Here is a 14,560-nt window from a genome sequence, read left to right as displayed (position 1 = left end):
AAAAAATAAAATAAAAAAACACTTAATTTTAAAAGAATAGTTAATTTGAAAAGTGAGTTAAATTTAAATAAAATGATAACTTGAAGGGTAAAAATAAAAATAAAATAAAAAAAGAAAGTCTTATTATTTTTTATATATAATAAATATAGTTTTTATGGATTATATAAACTTTTACCATATTTGAGAGGGTACTCTTTTAAAAATGTTAAAAAAATATTAATATAACACTTTTATATTATTTTCGGGATTAAAATTAATTTTATGTTTTGTAAAATGCAATCTTTTAAATACTTTGCTGCACAATTATTAAAATGAATAAAAAAAAGAAAAAAAAACAGAGTTGGTGAACAGAGGGAAAGGAGAGGGAAGAAATCACTAAAGAGTGAAGGAGCAGTAAGATCTGCCTCTAATCCCAAATTCTGATTACAAAACGGCGTTTTCTCAAACACCCCAAGCGTGATTTGTTGGAGGCGAGTGAAGTTTTAACTCCATTGAACGCTGGGTGGTTTGGGATTTTGCGATTTCGAAGAAAATCACGTTCCGCTGGAGGAGAGGTTATAGAGAATAAGAAATGGCTACAGTTGATGTTATCAAATGTTGCATCGATTCTATTAGACAGGTAGCACAAGCCTTCCGAAGTAGAATACCTTCAGTTTTATGCCTGTTTCTGATTTTGCGGAATGATTCAGTAGGGCTCTGCAATGATTATGATTTTAACTTTTCTTAATTTCGCAAAATTAAGAACCAATTGGATGTAAGTTGTATGTAGAATAAAGGAATATTGAAATGCATGTTTTGATGCATGTAGTGTTCTTCTGGTGAAGTTTTCTTTACTTTATTAGCCAAATTAAACAGTGGAAGGGATTAGATGGATGTATCTTGGTCTATGTTAGTGCCCTTGGATACCTAGATTAAACTTGAGCAACCATTTTTAGAAGAAGAGCTATGAACCAGGTTTAGTTTAATGCGATTTGAGAAGTTATTTTGACCTTTAAGAGTTATGGTATGGATTTGGGAGCAAGGTTTTAAACTGCCTATGTGCTTTTGTTGTTATATTCCATATTGTTGGAAATTGTAGACATGATTGTGGTTTAAGATTTTTTCAGATTATACATAATACCCCTCCTTTCTTGTCTCTACACGAAGGCTCTTAATTGTTTGATAAACATTACAGTTATATTCCTTGTACATTACACTGACTTTTCTTGTTTGTTTGAAAAACATTACATCATGGTTGTTGTAAATGTTATAAAATTAGGGGTGCTGTGTGCACTTTTGAAAAAAATATTAGGGAGTATAAGAGTAATTCACTATTTTTTAAAACCCTTTTTTGGGAGCTGTATCAGTGGATCTCCATTAGCAAGAACATTTATCCCAAAAGGCAATAAGGGGTGCTGTGTGCACTTTTGAAAAAAATATTAGGGAGTATAAGAGTAATTCACTATTTTTTAAAACCCTTTTTTGGGAGCTGTATCAGTGGATCTCCATTAGCAAGAACATTTATCCCAAAAGGCAATAAGTTGTCACAGAACTAATTCTAATATTGAGATTGGAAGAAATGATGTTGGCTATGTTTATATAGCTCCAGGGAAGATAGCTTTTAGAATGCTTTACTGTTGTGTTTCATCCAAAATCTATATTTATTTTCTTAATTTTGTGCTTATGATGGAGTAGCTCATTGTTTTCTTCTCTTTAACATTAAGTAAAGTTATTCACTTGTAGATTTGAGCCCAATATAGTTGCCGCAAAGCATCTTATACTGTACTTGTGAATTTGAATTTTCTTCTGAAAATATTACCCATTGTACATGTTACAACTGTAACCATGTGATCCTTTTCCTTTTATTTTTTTCATTAATATTAGTTGTGCCCATTTTTCCAGATAGCTGAGCATATTCAAGATGCTACTGTTTATTTAGATGCTGGATCTACAGAAAGTTTCCAATTTTTGGGGGCCTATCCCATACTTCTTGCACTTGGAGCACGGGCTATTTGCAGTTTGGAAAACATGTGTGCACTTGATGTTGTAAGTGCTAGTTTCATGTTACATTGTTGCCCTAGTTGTCTCTCTATTCTTTCTGTGAACTACCAAGATTTAATTATCTCAATGATTGATTTAATTACTATAAAATTTGAAGTATTTTTCTGTTTTGAAAAATATTACATCAGAGGCTATGAAATGGAATCAACAATTTTTGGTGATCTGTGTTTGGATTTTCACTTAATGAATTCTTCCCCTTTGCCAAAGTTTGGAGCCCATTAATTCCTATGTTATATCAGTGAATGTAGGTAGGGTATGTATCAGCTTTAGACAAGTTTGAGTGTAGTTAAGTGATGAATATCTATAATTCACCTAGTAATAATTACCAAAATGCATTTTTCTATTAATAATTCTGAATTCCTTGATTTAAATATTAAGATAAAGGTTACTTACTGAATTGTCAATAAAATCGTCCAAGGCTTTCTATTTTTCAATTTTAACATTATTCTTGCCTTTTCTCCTTGTTGTAGGGAACATGTTAATACCCATTGTCATTTGTAAATATTGTATTCCTTCTTTTCATGGGTCAAGTCCTTTTGAGATGGAATGATCTGAATGCGTCATGTGCTTGAATAATAGGAATTGATTTTATACTGCTTTTCATGGTTGGATTCTCACTCAGGCATGCCTATCCAGTATTCCCTTTTATTTCTTCCCCTTCTTGATACTTATGGAAGTGTTACAAAGGGTGGATAAACTTTTTGAAGTTTTTCATCTGGTCTTGCGTAGCCAAGCAAAGTAGCAAAGGCAATTCATCATTTGAAGGTTTATTGCACGGTGGATTGAGTTTGTCTTGATAATCTACTATGCAGAAGCATGGCTTTGTCAGCTCGTTTGCTATGGTGTATTTGTGTTAAGACAAATGCCTGTATGTTCCGTGGTGCCTCTGTACCCATACCATACGTGAAATTTTATTTGTGGCCACTTGGGTGCTTATTTCACGGTTGCTTTGAGGATAACGATATACAATGAAATTGAATTTCTCTTTTGCATGTTTAAGGCTTTGAGCTATGATTCAGATGCAGATGGAGGGGGTGACCTGGTGGGGTCATGGTCACCTTCATTTATTTATTTTTTATTTAAATGATTATAAAGATTATTTTGTGAACACCCCAACACACCATTTATCTAATCTGTTTCTTGTATTATACTGTTTTTATACTCAATAGTAAATATATTTATGTGTTTTATTCATAATAAAAATATTATTTATATGTTAAATTCTTGCACATGTTATGCATGTGAAAATTTAAATATTCTTTTAGTAGTGTTTTTTTTTTTTTAACCGCCCTTGAGACAAAGTTCTAGGTCCACCTCTGGTTATTTTTCTTCTTGAAATTAAGACAAATTGTGTTTGAACATAAAAAAATTGTGTTTTTTAATGTTCATGGATAATGATGTTATAGAATTGAATAATTCTTAATCCTCCTCCTACCTTTCATGGAAAGTATTGGATGAAAAGTAAATGTATTTAATATCTTGGAAGTATAAATACTTTCTGTAAAAGAGAGTAAGAGCATTTGTAGGATATAGAATTCCCTTATAGAGTTTATTCTTTATCCATTCCATGATTCCATCCTTTTTCTTAGTAAATTTACAGTTGATGCTGTATGGAACCATGTGGAGACATTCTTTCATCTGCTGGCTCAGATTTCTGCATGCTCCTGAATTGTTTGTACTATAATATTCTATGACTACTTTAGGTTGGCCACGTGTATCATGATCTACTTTTATTAATGTTTCCTTGTTTAGGTGGTTGATTGGAACTCAAATTCTGATCCTGCGAGGAAACTTGTGGTTATCACATCAAGTCTACTAAGTGATGCTCACCGGTATATTTTACGTTGCCTGAGCACACATCAAGTTGTTCGTCATTGTATTATATTTACATCTATCTCAGAGGTGCTTATCTGCAATTACATCTCTTTTTCCCTTTTTCTATTTCCCTCCTTGGCTCTCCTTTTACTTATTTTCCATGTTTTATACATTTAATGTTGTTGACCAGTGTTATCAATATCAGACAACGGAAAATATTGGCGACCCAAAAATCCTTTATAAAGTTATAACAGAACCATAATTGCAGTCAAAAGAAATATAATACCACCACATATAATTCTAATGCAAAAGTAATGATATTATGTCTAAAAATTCAAATAATAATAACATCATAGCAAAACATCACAAATTTGAAGTTCAAAACATAAAATAACAACAAATCTTAAAATAAATGTATTAAGTTTCTAATCATCAGATTCTTCTTCAATCCCAATATAATTGTCTTCAATATTATCATCCAGTGGGGAATATCCCTCCTTCTTTTCCCCTTCGAAGAGACTCTTGTCAAAGTTAAGTAATCTTTTAAACTCAAAATCAGAGTATCATGCAATTCATTCTGAACCCCAATTTGAGCCTTCTCTTTAACCTTCCCTGTTGGTGTTGGAGTTGGAGTTGCCCCTGGACCTTTCTTAGAAGCATGGGAAGATCCAATAACAATACCACCACTTAGTGGTTGCTTTCTTTTATTTGTTGCTTGTCTCCTTGTATAAATATTGGTTCTCCAACATAATTGTCTGCAATATTATCATCCAATGGGGCATATCCCTCTTCCTCTTCCCCTTCTGAGAGACTCTTGTCAAAGTTAAGTAGTCTTTCAAACTCAAAATGAGAGCTATCATGCAATTCATTCTGAACCCCAATTTGAGTTTTCTCTTTACCCTTCCCTGTTGGTGTTAGAGTTGGAATTGCACCTGGACCTTTCTTAGAAGCATAAGAAGATCCAATAAAAATACCACCACTTGATGGTTGCTTTCTTTTATTGGTTGCTTGTATCCTTGTATAAACTATTGGTTCTCCAATACCTGAAGCTTCATAAACAGTTGCCCAATTAAGAGTGGGATCATCATCAAAAACCAACTCATTTCTCCCTCTTCATTATCATTATCATCAACTTCTCCCACAACTCATTACATTCATCAATGTCATTCAATACAATAGGGTCTATTGCATCCGTAATATTGTATCTTTGAGCAAATTGTTGATTATACTTTATCTAAACCAAATCATGCAGCCTTTTGTGGTCCAGCCTATTCCTTTTCTTTGAATGAATCTGCATTATGAATAAGTAAAATGTGAATTAATTTCTTTCTATACTCTACAAATAAGATAATAATGAAATGAGTCATGTCTTATTACTTGCTCAAAAACACTCCAATTGTGCTCGCATCCCGATGAACTACATGTCAAACTTAAAATCTTGATTGCTAGCTTTTATAAGTTGGGAGTTGCATGTCCATAATTCTTCCACCACTGAGCTACAAAAGCAAAGAAAGTAACTTAGAATGTAACCATTATATCTTAGCGCAATTTACTCACCTGGCACTGTGGTCTTCCTTGATTCTATGGCAAAATCATCACCAAAGAGTCCACTTGCACTCTTATAAAGAGGCAACTCAACGGTGGTGATGGGTGCCGGAGACTGCAACGACAGCGGCAGTGATGGGTGCCGGAGACCGTGGAGTTGACTGGAACTATTCCTGTGCTCTAGATACCATGTTAGTAGTGGGTTTTAAGCCTAACTCAACCCCACAAAATCGGCTTGTAGGGTGAGGTTTGCACCCACTTATAAACTAAGAATTGACCTTATCTCTAGTCGATGTGGGACTTCTAACACACCCCCTTCACGCCGAGGTATAGACATCTCGTGCGTGATAGTAGAAATTGGGTGGTCCGATAACGGCCCGATAGCGGGTGGAATAGAAGAATAGAATGCCCACTTAGAACTCGCTAGGATAGGCTCTAACCATGGCTCTGATACCATGTTAAATATAGTGGAGAAGATTAGGAGAAATCTCCCTTATGTGTTTTGCATACACATAGGGTAGTTTATTTATAATGTAAGATAAGGGTTAAACCCTAAATACAGAATGGGCTAAGCCCAATTAACAGAAACACACAACTTAACATCTAACACTATCCTAATGAAAGACTGATAGTATTAGTGGTGGTCTTAGGGCTTGTTTGGACAAACTTCTCCACTAGAATTTCTAGGAGAGAAAAGTAAGGAGTTAAGTGAATTTCTCCGTAGGTTAAAATTAGCTTATGCATAAGTTAAAAAATGAAAATTTAGGAAAATCACGAGTTAACCTCTACAAATTAGTTTTTATGCATGGGTTGATTTTAACTTCTGAGAAAGTTTATTTAATTTTTTTCTCCTAGAAGTCCTTACGGAGAAGTTTCTGCAACAAACAAACCCTTAATTAATGTTGGCTTCCAGTATGTTAAAAAAGTAATGTTGTTATAGTAGAAACAGAAACAGAAATTATCATCTTTCGGAAATAGTTGGGTCGTCTCTAGTTAATTTAGACATATAAAATGTTTTGGGAATAAATCAAAAAGTCAAAAGCAGATGAGGTATTTTATTTAATTAGCAATATTGTCATCAGTTCTCCTAGAATTTTGTCAATAAGGATGGCTGGTTATATTTGCTGGAGTAAAGGGATGAACTCATTATTTATCACCAATGATCAACATAAGGATGAAATTACTTTATCCATCAATGATATTTTGATAGCTAGTTTATTGTTATTTCGTTCCAATACCCATTTCCTTCCTTCATTGTTTCCTTTTGTTTTTGAATTTTCTAATACTAATAAAAAATGCAGACAGCACACTCAGCATTTCCTGATTCACCTCTGGGACCAGATGCATATCCTGAATATGAATCCTTACTGGTTCAAGATTATGAAGAACTAGTTAAGAAATCCCGGACAAAACCGGGACAGGGAAAGCTTAACACTGAAGATGGAGGACGTTCAGAGTTTCCTTCCATTGGAGAGGATGTTCTTAATCTCGAAGCTAGTCCAAGTGGAAGAGATTTTTATGAGAACAATTCATTAGACTACGTTGAAGAATCAGTGGTGAAATTGGTTGTTTCTGTTTATCATTTTCCCATGATTTTATGTCCTATTTCACCACGAGTATTTGTTCTGCCTTCAGAAGGGTTGGTAGCTGAAGCACACTTATCATCTGGGCATGAAGATTCCATTAGTCCTGGTTTGCCTCCATTAAGTACTGGTTTTCTCTCTGATGCCGATGATGTGCCTCCAGGGGCTACTCTTACGGCACACTTTCTCTACCATTTGGCTGCCAAGGTAACAAGTTATATACATTTTGTAACTGAAATGTGTGCACATTTCTGTTGACTTTATTTCAAGATTTGTTTGTTTGTTTGTTTTTTTTTAATTTTTTAGGATTCTTATGTTGTGTACTTCATATATTTAAATGCTGGGGACTATCTTGAACATTATAATATTAATAGGTCTGTGATAGAGCTGCTCCATGCCATATTGTTCTATTTTACTAGGGGGCTCATACTTCCATTCTGAAAAAGATTACTGGAATAAAAAAAATTTCTTGTAAGAGTGTTACTCATTTAAATAGATCGTGCTCTGAATCTTTTTCAAAAACTTGGTATTTAAAGCACACAATTTTATTGTTTGGATCATGTAGCCAATCCCATTTAAGGGTGAAAAAGGCTTTGCTTTTTATTGAGAGTATATCTGATTTACCTCTAGCTGCAATACTTTTTGTTTTGTTTCTTGTTTCTCCTTTAATTTTTTACCTTGACCATTAATTGTCTTGTTTATGATATAGATGGACTTGAAAGTGGAAATTTTCTCCCTTGGTGATATATCAAAAACTGTGGGAAAAGTTTTGACAGGCATGTCTAGTCTTTATGACGTAGGCCGTCGTAAACGATCAGCAGGACTGTTACTCATTGATCGTACACTTGATCTTCTCACTCCTTGCTGCCATGGGGACTCACTTGTTGACCGCATATTTTCTTCTTTGCCCCGTAGAAATAGAACAATTTCTGGTAAAGGTTCTGGGAGCCAACTCAAACTTCGTTCTTTATACCTGCAACGTGCTCCTTTAGATGTTCAGATACCACTTGCAAGGATCCTCAACGAAGAAGATTCGAAAATAGACAGTTATCGTCTTTTAGAAAGCATTGAGGCTTTTTTGTGTGGGTGGAATTCTGATTCTCAGTTAACTGGCTTGATTAACCTTCGCCAGAAAATTCATGACAAGCCTAATCACACTGATGCAGAGATACTTACTGGGTCCTTTGTCTCTTCTGAAAATTTCCTTGGGATGCCACTTTTGGAAGCTATTTTAGATAGAAGAACGAAAGATGGAGCCTTACTGGTAAAGAAATGGCTACAAGAAACTCTGCACAGGGAAAATGTTGCCGTGAATGTGAAGTCTCGTCCTGGTGTTGCTACAAAACCGGAGATACAAGCTATGATCAAAGCTTTGTCCAGGAACCAATCATCTTTGCTAAGGAACAAGGGAATTATTCAATTAGCTGCAGCCACGTTATTTGCCCTTGAAGAATCCAATTATACCCTATGGGATGCATTTAGCAGCGCAGAGAAAATTCTGAGTGTAAGTTCTGGAGAAACAAGTCAAAGTCTTGCCATTCAAATTGGTGACCTTATCAACAAGAGTGCTCTGTTGGGATCACATGTAAATAAGGGGAAAAGGGAAATCTCAAAGGGGTTACTTTCTTTGCAAGATGCTTTGCTGTTGATGATCATTGGATATATATTGGCTGGTGAGAATTTTCCAACATCTGGTGCTGACGGGCCATTTTCTTGGCAAGAGGAGCATTTGTTAAAAGATGCTGTTGTAGATGCGCTTTTAGAAAATCCTTCAGTAGCAAATCTCAAATTTCTAGATGGACTACGAGAAGAGCTTGAAACTAATGTTGATAGTAAGTTAAAATCTCAGGGAACTGCTGAAGAATCTTCGGAACTAGATATTGATGATTTTGATGATGATCAATGGGGCAAATGGGGTGACGAAGATGGTGACGATGACAATAAAATTGAACAAGTATATGGTGATGTGCAACTGAAGTTGGAGTTGCGTGATAGAGTGGACAATCTTTTCAAATTTCTTCACAAGTTATCTGATCTGAAAAGAAAGAATATACCATTGAGGGATGGATCATTGACCATGGAAGCTAATTTTGATGAGGATAGAAAAGGATTGCTTTATAAGCTACTAACAAGGGTGTTGGGAAAGTACGACGTGCCTGGGTTAGAATATCATTCTTCCACTGTGGGGCGCCTCTTTAAGAGTGGGTTTGGAAGATTTGGCCTTGGTCAGGTAATTATGGTTTCTTAATTTATTGTTATGAGGAGGTTGCTTTAGTAGTCCAGTTCAAATATGCTAATAATTTTTTTTAACCTTTTCTCTATTCTTGTCAATACGAATACTGCAGGCCAAACCAAGCCTTGCTGATCAAAATGTCATTTTGGTGTTCGTTATTGGCGGCATTAATGGGCTCGAGGTGAAATTCTTGAATACCTTTGTCTCCTCTCTCTCTCTTACTATTCCTCTATGTCTGTGAATAACAATATGGCATTGTATTGCGAATTAAAGTTTGAGTAAATAATCTACACATTGGCATTGTATGTAAAGGTATTTTAATCTGTTATTCAATTATAATTTGTTGATTTTTACAATAATTAAGAGTCATAGTAACAATGAATTTTTATAAGTTGACATTGCAAAACCTTTTATATTGTCATTGCTAAAGAATTGAAGTTTTTAAAACTATTATATATATATATATATATTAATAAATGATGAGACATTTGTTGTCTTTTTTTTTTACACATAGTTCTGTTTAATTTAAAACCTGATCCTTGATTAGTATGCAGAACAGTAACCTGACATTTTTTTTCACTTTTGTCACTGTCATAGGTGTGTGAGGCTCATGAGGCATTGGCTGAAAGTGGAAGACCTGACATTGAGTTGCTAGTTGGTGGAACAACTCTTCTCACTTCTAATGACATGCTCGATTTACTGCTAGGGAATTCAAGTTACTTTTAATTCGTTCATCTGTTAAGATATAGGAGATAGAAATTAAATTGAATTGGTTTTCTTAAATCCTGTATGTTGTAACTTTTAACTTTGTATAGGCAGTTCTAATTGTATTTTCTTTCTTTCCAAATCAAAAGCAAGAGAAATTAATAAATTGAGTCGAAATTGGCTTTTAATATACAAGTTGCCTCTCAAGAAAGCATGAAACCATGTTGCAAAGGACCAGCATATTATCAGTTTTCAATGTGCTTTCAGTACTATTACCCTTCGAACAAAAATTGAATGTGTCTAGACAGTTTCGATTAGTTGCTTTCTTTATCTCATTGTTACAGCATAAGACATGACATGGACACGGTTTGCTACGTGGGTTGATTCAGTAAAACAGCCGAATAGACAGTAGTACAAGTTATGTGTATGAACTTTTAGATTGAGAAATATACCCAAAAATCCATATTTATAAAATAACACGAGTTTCTTCTCCTATTTTAAACTAAGAAATGTCTCGTGTAATTTCTAAACTAAACACTCATGTTGTAACTTATTGTATATTTTTTCTTTAACAATATGTTTAAATTGCTTAAAAAATTGGTTGATATTCATATTAGGTATAATGTGATGACAACGAGTGGGACATGAATAATGTCTATATGTTATCTCACTCACAATAAAAAAAAATCTATTCCCTACTTGTTAACTATTTGCGTGGATATTTGTTTAAAAAATATTTGTGGATATTTTTAATTTTGCATGTACTTGTATAGTGAATATTTAAAAAATAATATTTTATAAATTTTAAAATAAAATTTAAATAAAATTATAAAAATAAAATAAAATAAAAAATAAATAAAATTTAATATAAATTAAAATTTAATTTTAGTTAAATTTAACTTGATAAAATATAAATTAATTTGAATTTTAATTAAATTTAACTTAATAGAATATAAATTAATTTTTTTTTTTTTGCGGATAATGGATACCCACAAGTACCAATAGTATAATACCCGCACCTGACCTATTTATAAGCGTATATTAAAATATCGATTACCCACATATATATCAACTATCAATTGCAGATTTTATTCCGAATATTTGCGGGCATGAATATTTTTGTCTTTTGTCATTCTTGCAACTTTATATTTGAATTAATGTTTTCACTTCGTTGTGTTGTTCTTGCTAAACATAAAAGCATTCTTCATGTAACATGCTGTCATTTCTCTATTTTCTAATATATTGAATTCAATCATGTATTTCTTCAACATTGTATTTTGTAGTAAATCTCTCAATGAGATCTCAAAATCTATTTCTTCTTCATAATCATACATATACTTCTTGAAATCTCGTAACAAATTTGAGTCATTTTTCATGAAATTTTCAAGATGCTTTACTTTATTCCTCATTATATGCCATGTGCACAAACCATGCTTTGTTAACAACATAATTTCCTTTAATGATATTTTCATGGCTTAGTCTTGATCAGTAAAAATAATTATGGATTTCTTTTATTTTATGTTTGCAAAAATGTTTATAATAACCATTTGAAAGATCTCAATGGTCTTGTCATGGAATAAGGTTGCCCCAAATACCACCATCCTATGTAATGATTAAATCTCAAGAAAATTTCAAGGGGCTTATGATCTCTATTTGTACAATATGTTGTATCCAACAAAATGATGTAACACTCCTCTTTGAAATGTTACTTGTAATTTATAAAAACAATATTTTCTTATACCACCGCTAAAAGTGAATTAAAAGAAAAATCAATTAATTGAGAAAAACTTTAATTTTGAAATAAAATCCAAGCATTGTTCGTAATTATTACAAGATAAAACTCCAACATGTTCAAAATTACAATTCAAAAACCATAAATGATTCTCAATTCTTCTAGTGACTTTAATTAACTCTAGCATGATCTATAACTACATGTGCTCTCATATAACAACACAAGTTATACGATCATATGACATAAACACACATAAATCAAGGTTGAGCTAACTAAAATATAAACATGATAGCATAAACAACAAACACACTCACCAAAACCAACAATCTCCAAACATGAATCAACAATATTCATGTAATCAATCAATACTTATATCACCAAACAACATAAACCATTATGTCTTTTTCTTCCCCGTAACATATCGCCACTTTGACAACCTCGGAGTCACCCTACCCACTTTCATAAGCCTTATGAGTAACACTATGCATAAGACCAAAGTCTTACCGTCAAACCTACCTCTACTTGCTTCTATAAGCCTTACAAATTTATTTTTCTTAAGCCCAAAGCCTTACTGTCAAGATCAACATCCTTTTTCCCAAGGTTAGCAAAACCTCAAACGAAAAAGAACTAGACCCCCACTTTATAGTTATGACAACAAAAAACATAACACAACCAATCACACCAGACAACTCAAATGTCTCGGCCAACACAAACTCAATCATGCTCACATGTAGTTTGGTCATTAATTTAAACAACTTAGAAAACAACATGCACAACTCATAACCACCGAGCATAAACTCGCAACAATATATATAACTCCCAACAACATGTATAACTTGACAAAAAAACATAAATAATTTAGTCAAAGATACCAATAACTCGACCTAAACAACAAACATCTGTCCACAAAGGTCTCGACCTAAACAAAACAACACAACAAAAAAAACATTCTTAAAACCTTGGTATAAAATTTTAGTAACAAGATTAATGATTTATACACATAGCAACACAAATTCAATTTAAATAAAATTATAAAACAACTTGTACACTTTAAAACCGCGGCTAAACATAAACATCTTGGTCTATAATAAAATTTATCACTTAAACAATCTAGCATAGATTTCAAAAAAATTTAAACACCACAAATTACTCTAACAATTCGCTAAAAACCACTTAACAACACCTTTTCAATTATGCCCATCACTTATTCACTCTTAAACAACATGATTCACACATACACCACAACCTTATTATTGATGGGGGAGTTATACCTACCCTATATATCTTTGTTTTTTATGATGAACAAAAGAATGATTTTATGATTTCTTGCACAACAAATGACATAACAATTGCTTTATATTTATTATGTTTGTGCTTCATATATGAAATCATTATTTGTAAATGAATCATGAGTTAAACAGATTGAACATTTCATTTCTGGTAGAAATAATCGGTTAAATAATGTATATAATCTCTTAGATTTCTCCAGATATCATTATATGTTTAACAGGGGCAAACAACTGTGTAGTAATTGATTACATAAGTTGTATAATTGATTAAAACACGATGTTATGCAAATATGTGTTTGATTTGTGTATTGATCTGTTTAGAATAGAAATTGATTTGAAAATTTGGTTAAGTGTTGAAGATAATCGATTACATAGGTTTTATAATCGGTTAAGTATGTTTCTTTTGTCAAAATCAATTTCATTTAAAGCTTGAACTATTTCTAACGGTCAAATGAATTTATGGTTGGCTTGTAAGAATTGTATAATCGATTGCATGCACTATATAATCTGTTAAATCAAAACAAAAGCAAATATGTTAAAGTAGAAGGAAAAACTTAACAGATTACATAAATTTCATAATTGATTATATCGAGTCAAGATTCTGAAAATCTTATAAATAATTGTCTTGTGTGTTGTTTTAAATGAATTAAATAGCAATCAATTTCATAACTAACATTTTCATTGAGTTTTGATCACAAGAGTGTCCAAGAACTGTCTTGAAGAATCAAGGATCAATTTTGTTTTCACACATCAAGATTCTATCAAGAAACTAGCCTACACACATCAAGATTCTATCAAGAAACTAGGCTAAATTGCTCTGATTGTATTTGAACTACTGGAGTGTACTTAAAAGATCAGTTTCATCATTTCTAATTTGTGGATTGCATTCCTATGTAGGTGTACCAGGGGAGAGAGCCGTGTGTGTTCTTATTGAGAGTTGGGATTGTTCTCAAGTGTCAAGAGAGTTGTGATTGTTCTCTGTTTGGTAAGATTGTGAGGGTATTCACATCTTGTTTACTATAGTGATTTTGAGTGGGGTAAGAAGTACATTGAGATGGGATATCCTTGTATTCTTGTAACTCTATCATTATAAGAAAGACGGAATGTAAGCTTGGCCGAACCAATATAAATTGCTTGTGTGAATCTTTCTCTATCTTTTCTCTTTTATTGTTGATTCATCATTATAGTTTTATTGATTTCAAGAAAACCAAAGATTTTGCAAATCTTTTGAAAAGAACATTTTTTTAAGGCAAAATCCAATTCACTCCCGCTCTTGGTTTGAGATACAAGGCATCACTTTTTTAACAAGTATATTAATATAGAAAGAAATTTTTTATATTCTTTTAGGCACATCTTCATTCTTGTTTCTTTAAAGCATACGATAAGTCTCTCTTAAAATATTTCATTTGTTCTTGCATTTGTTATAGTATAACTACTTGCATATTTGTTTGTGCTTTCATTTTCTTGAATTAGTTCTTCCATAATAGTCTATACTAGTAAATATGTTTTCTCTTGCTCTTGTAAATTAGATCTTGAGTATATAATGTAGTGATCTTTTTAGTTGTTGGATTAGGATTTTAGGAAGAAAGACCTTCAATCATTGAAAATGAAACATGGA

General features: G+C 32.7%; 1 protein-coding gene across 2 annotated transcripts; it reads left to right on the top strand.

The window, feature by feature from the left end:
* The first annotated feature begins 319 nt into the window (after positions 1-319).
* Positions 320-10,116, top strand: LOC108323702 (sec1 family domain-containing protein MIP3). Of its 2 annotated transcripts, XM_052877855.1 has the most exons (7): positions 320-619; positions 1,882-2,025; positions 3,793-3,942; positions 6,702-7,190; positions 7,693-9,213; positions 9,329-9,397; positions 9,814-10,116. In XM_052877855.1, exons 1-7 carry the CDS (start codon positions 572-574, stop codon positions 9,940-9,942), a joined length of 2,550 nt encoding a protein of 849 aa, XP_052733815.1. In that variant the 5' UTR covers positions 320-571; the 3' UTR covers positions 9,943-10,116. The 2 variants fall into 2 exon arrangements, with proteins under 2 accessions (XP_052733815.1, XP_052733816.1); XM_052877856.1 differs by lacking the exons at positions 320-619; positions 1,882-2,025 and adding an exon at positions 2,511-2,908.
* Positions 10,117-14,560: the final 4,444 nt, after the last annotated feature.

The sequence above is a fragment of the Vigna angularis genome, chromosome 5, assembly GCF_016808095.1.
Source record: "Vigna angularis cultivar LongXiaoDou No.4 chromosome 5, ASM1680809v1, whole genome shotgun sequence".
NCBI classification, from domain to species: domain Eukaryota; kingdom Viridiplantae; phylum Streptophyta; class Magnoliopsida; order Fabales; family Fabaceae; genus Vigna; species Vigna angularis.
The sequence above is the reverse complement of the archived record's forward strand: the minus strand, read 5'-3'. Positions and strand labels throughout refer to the sequence as shown.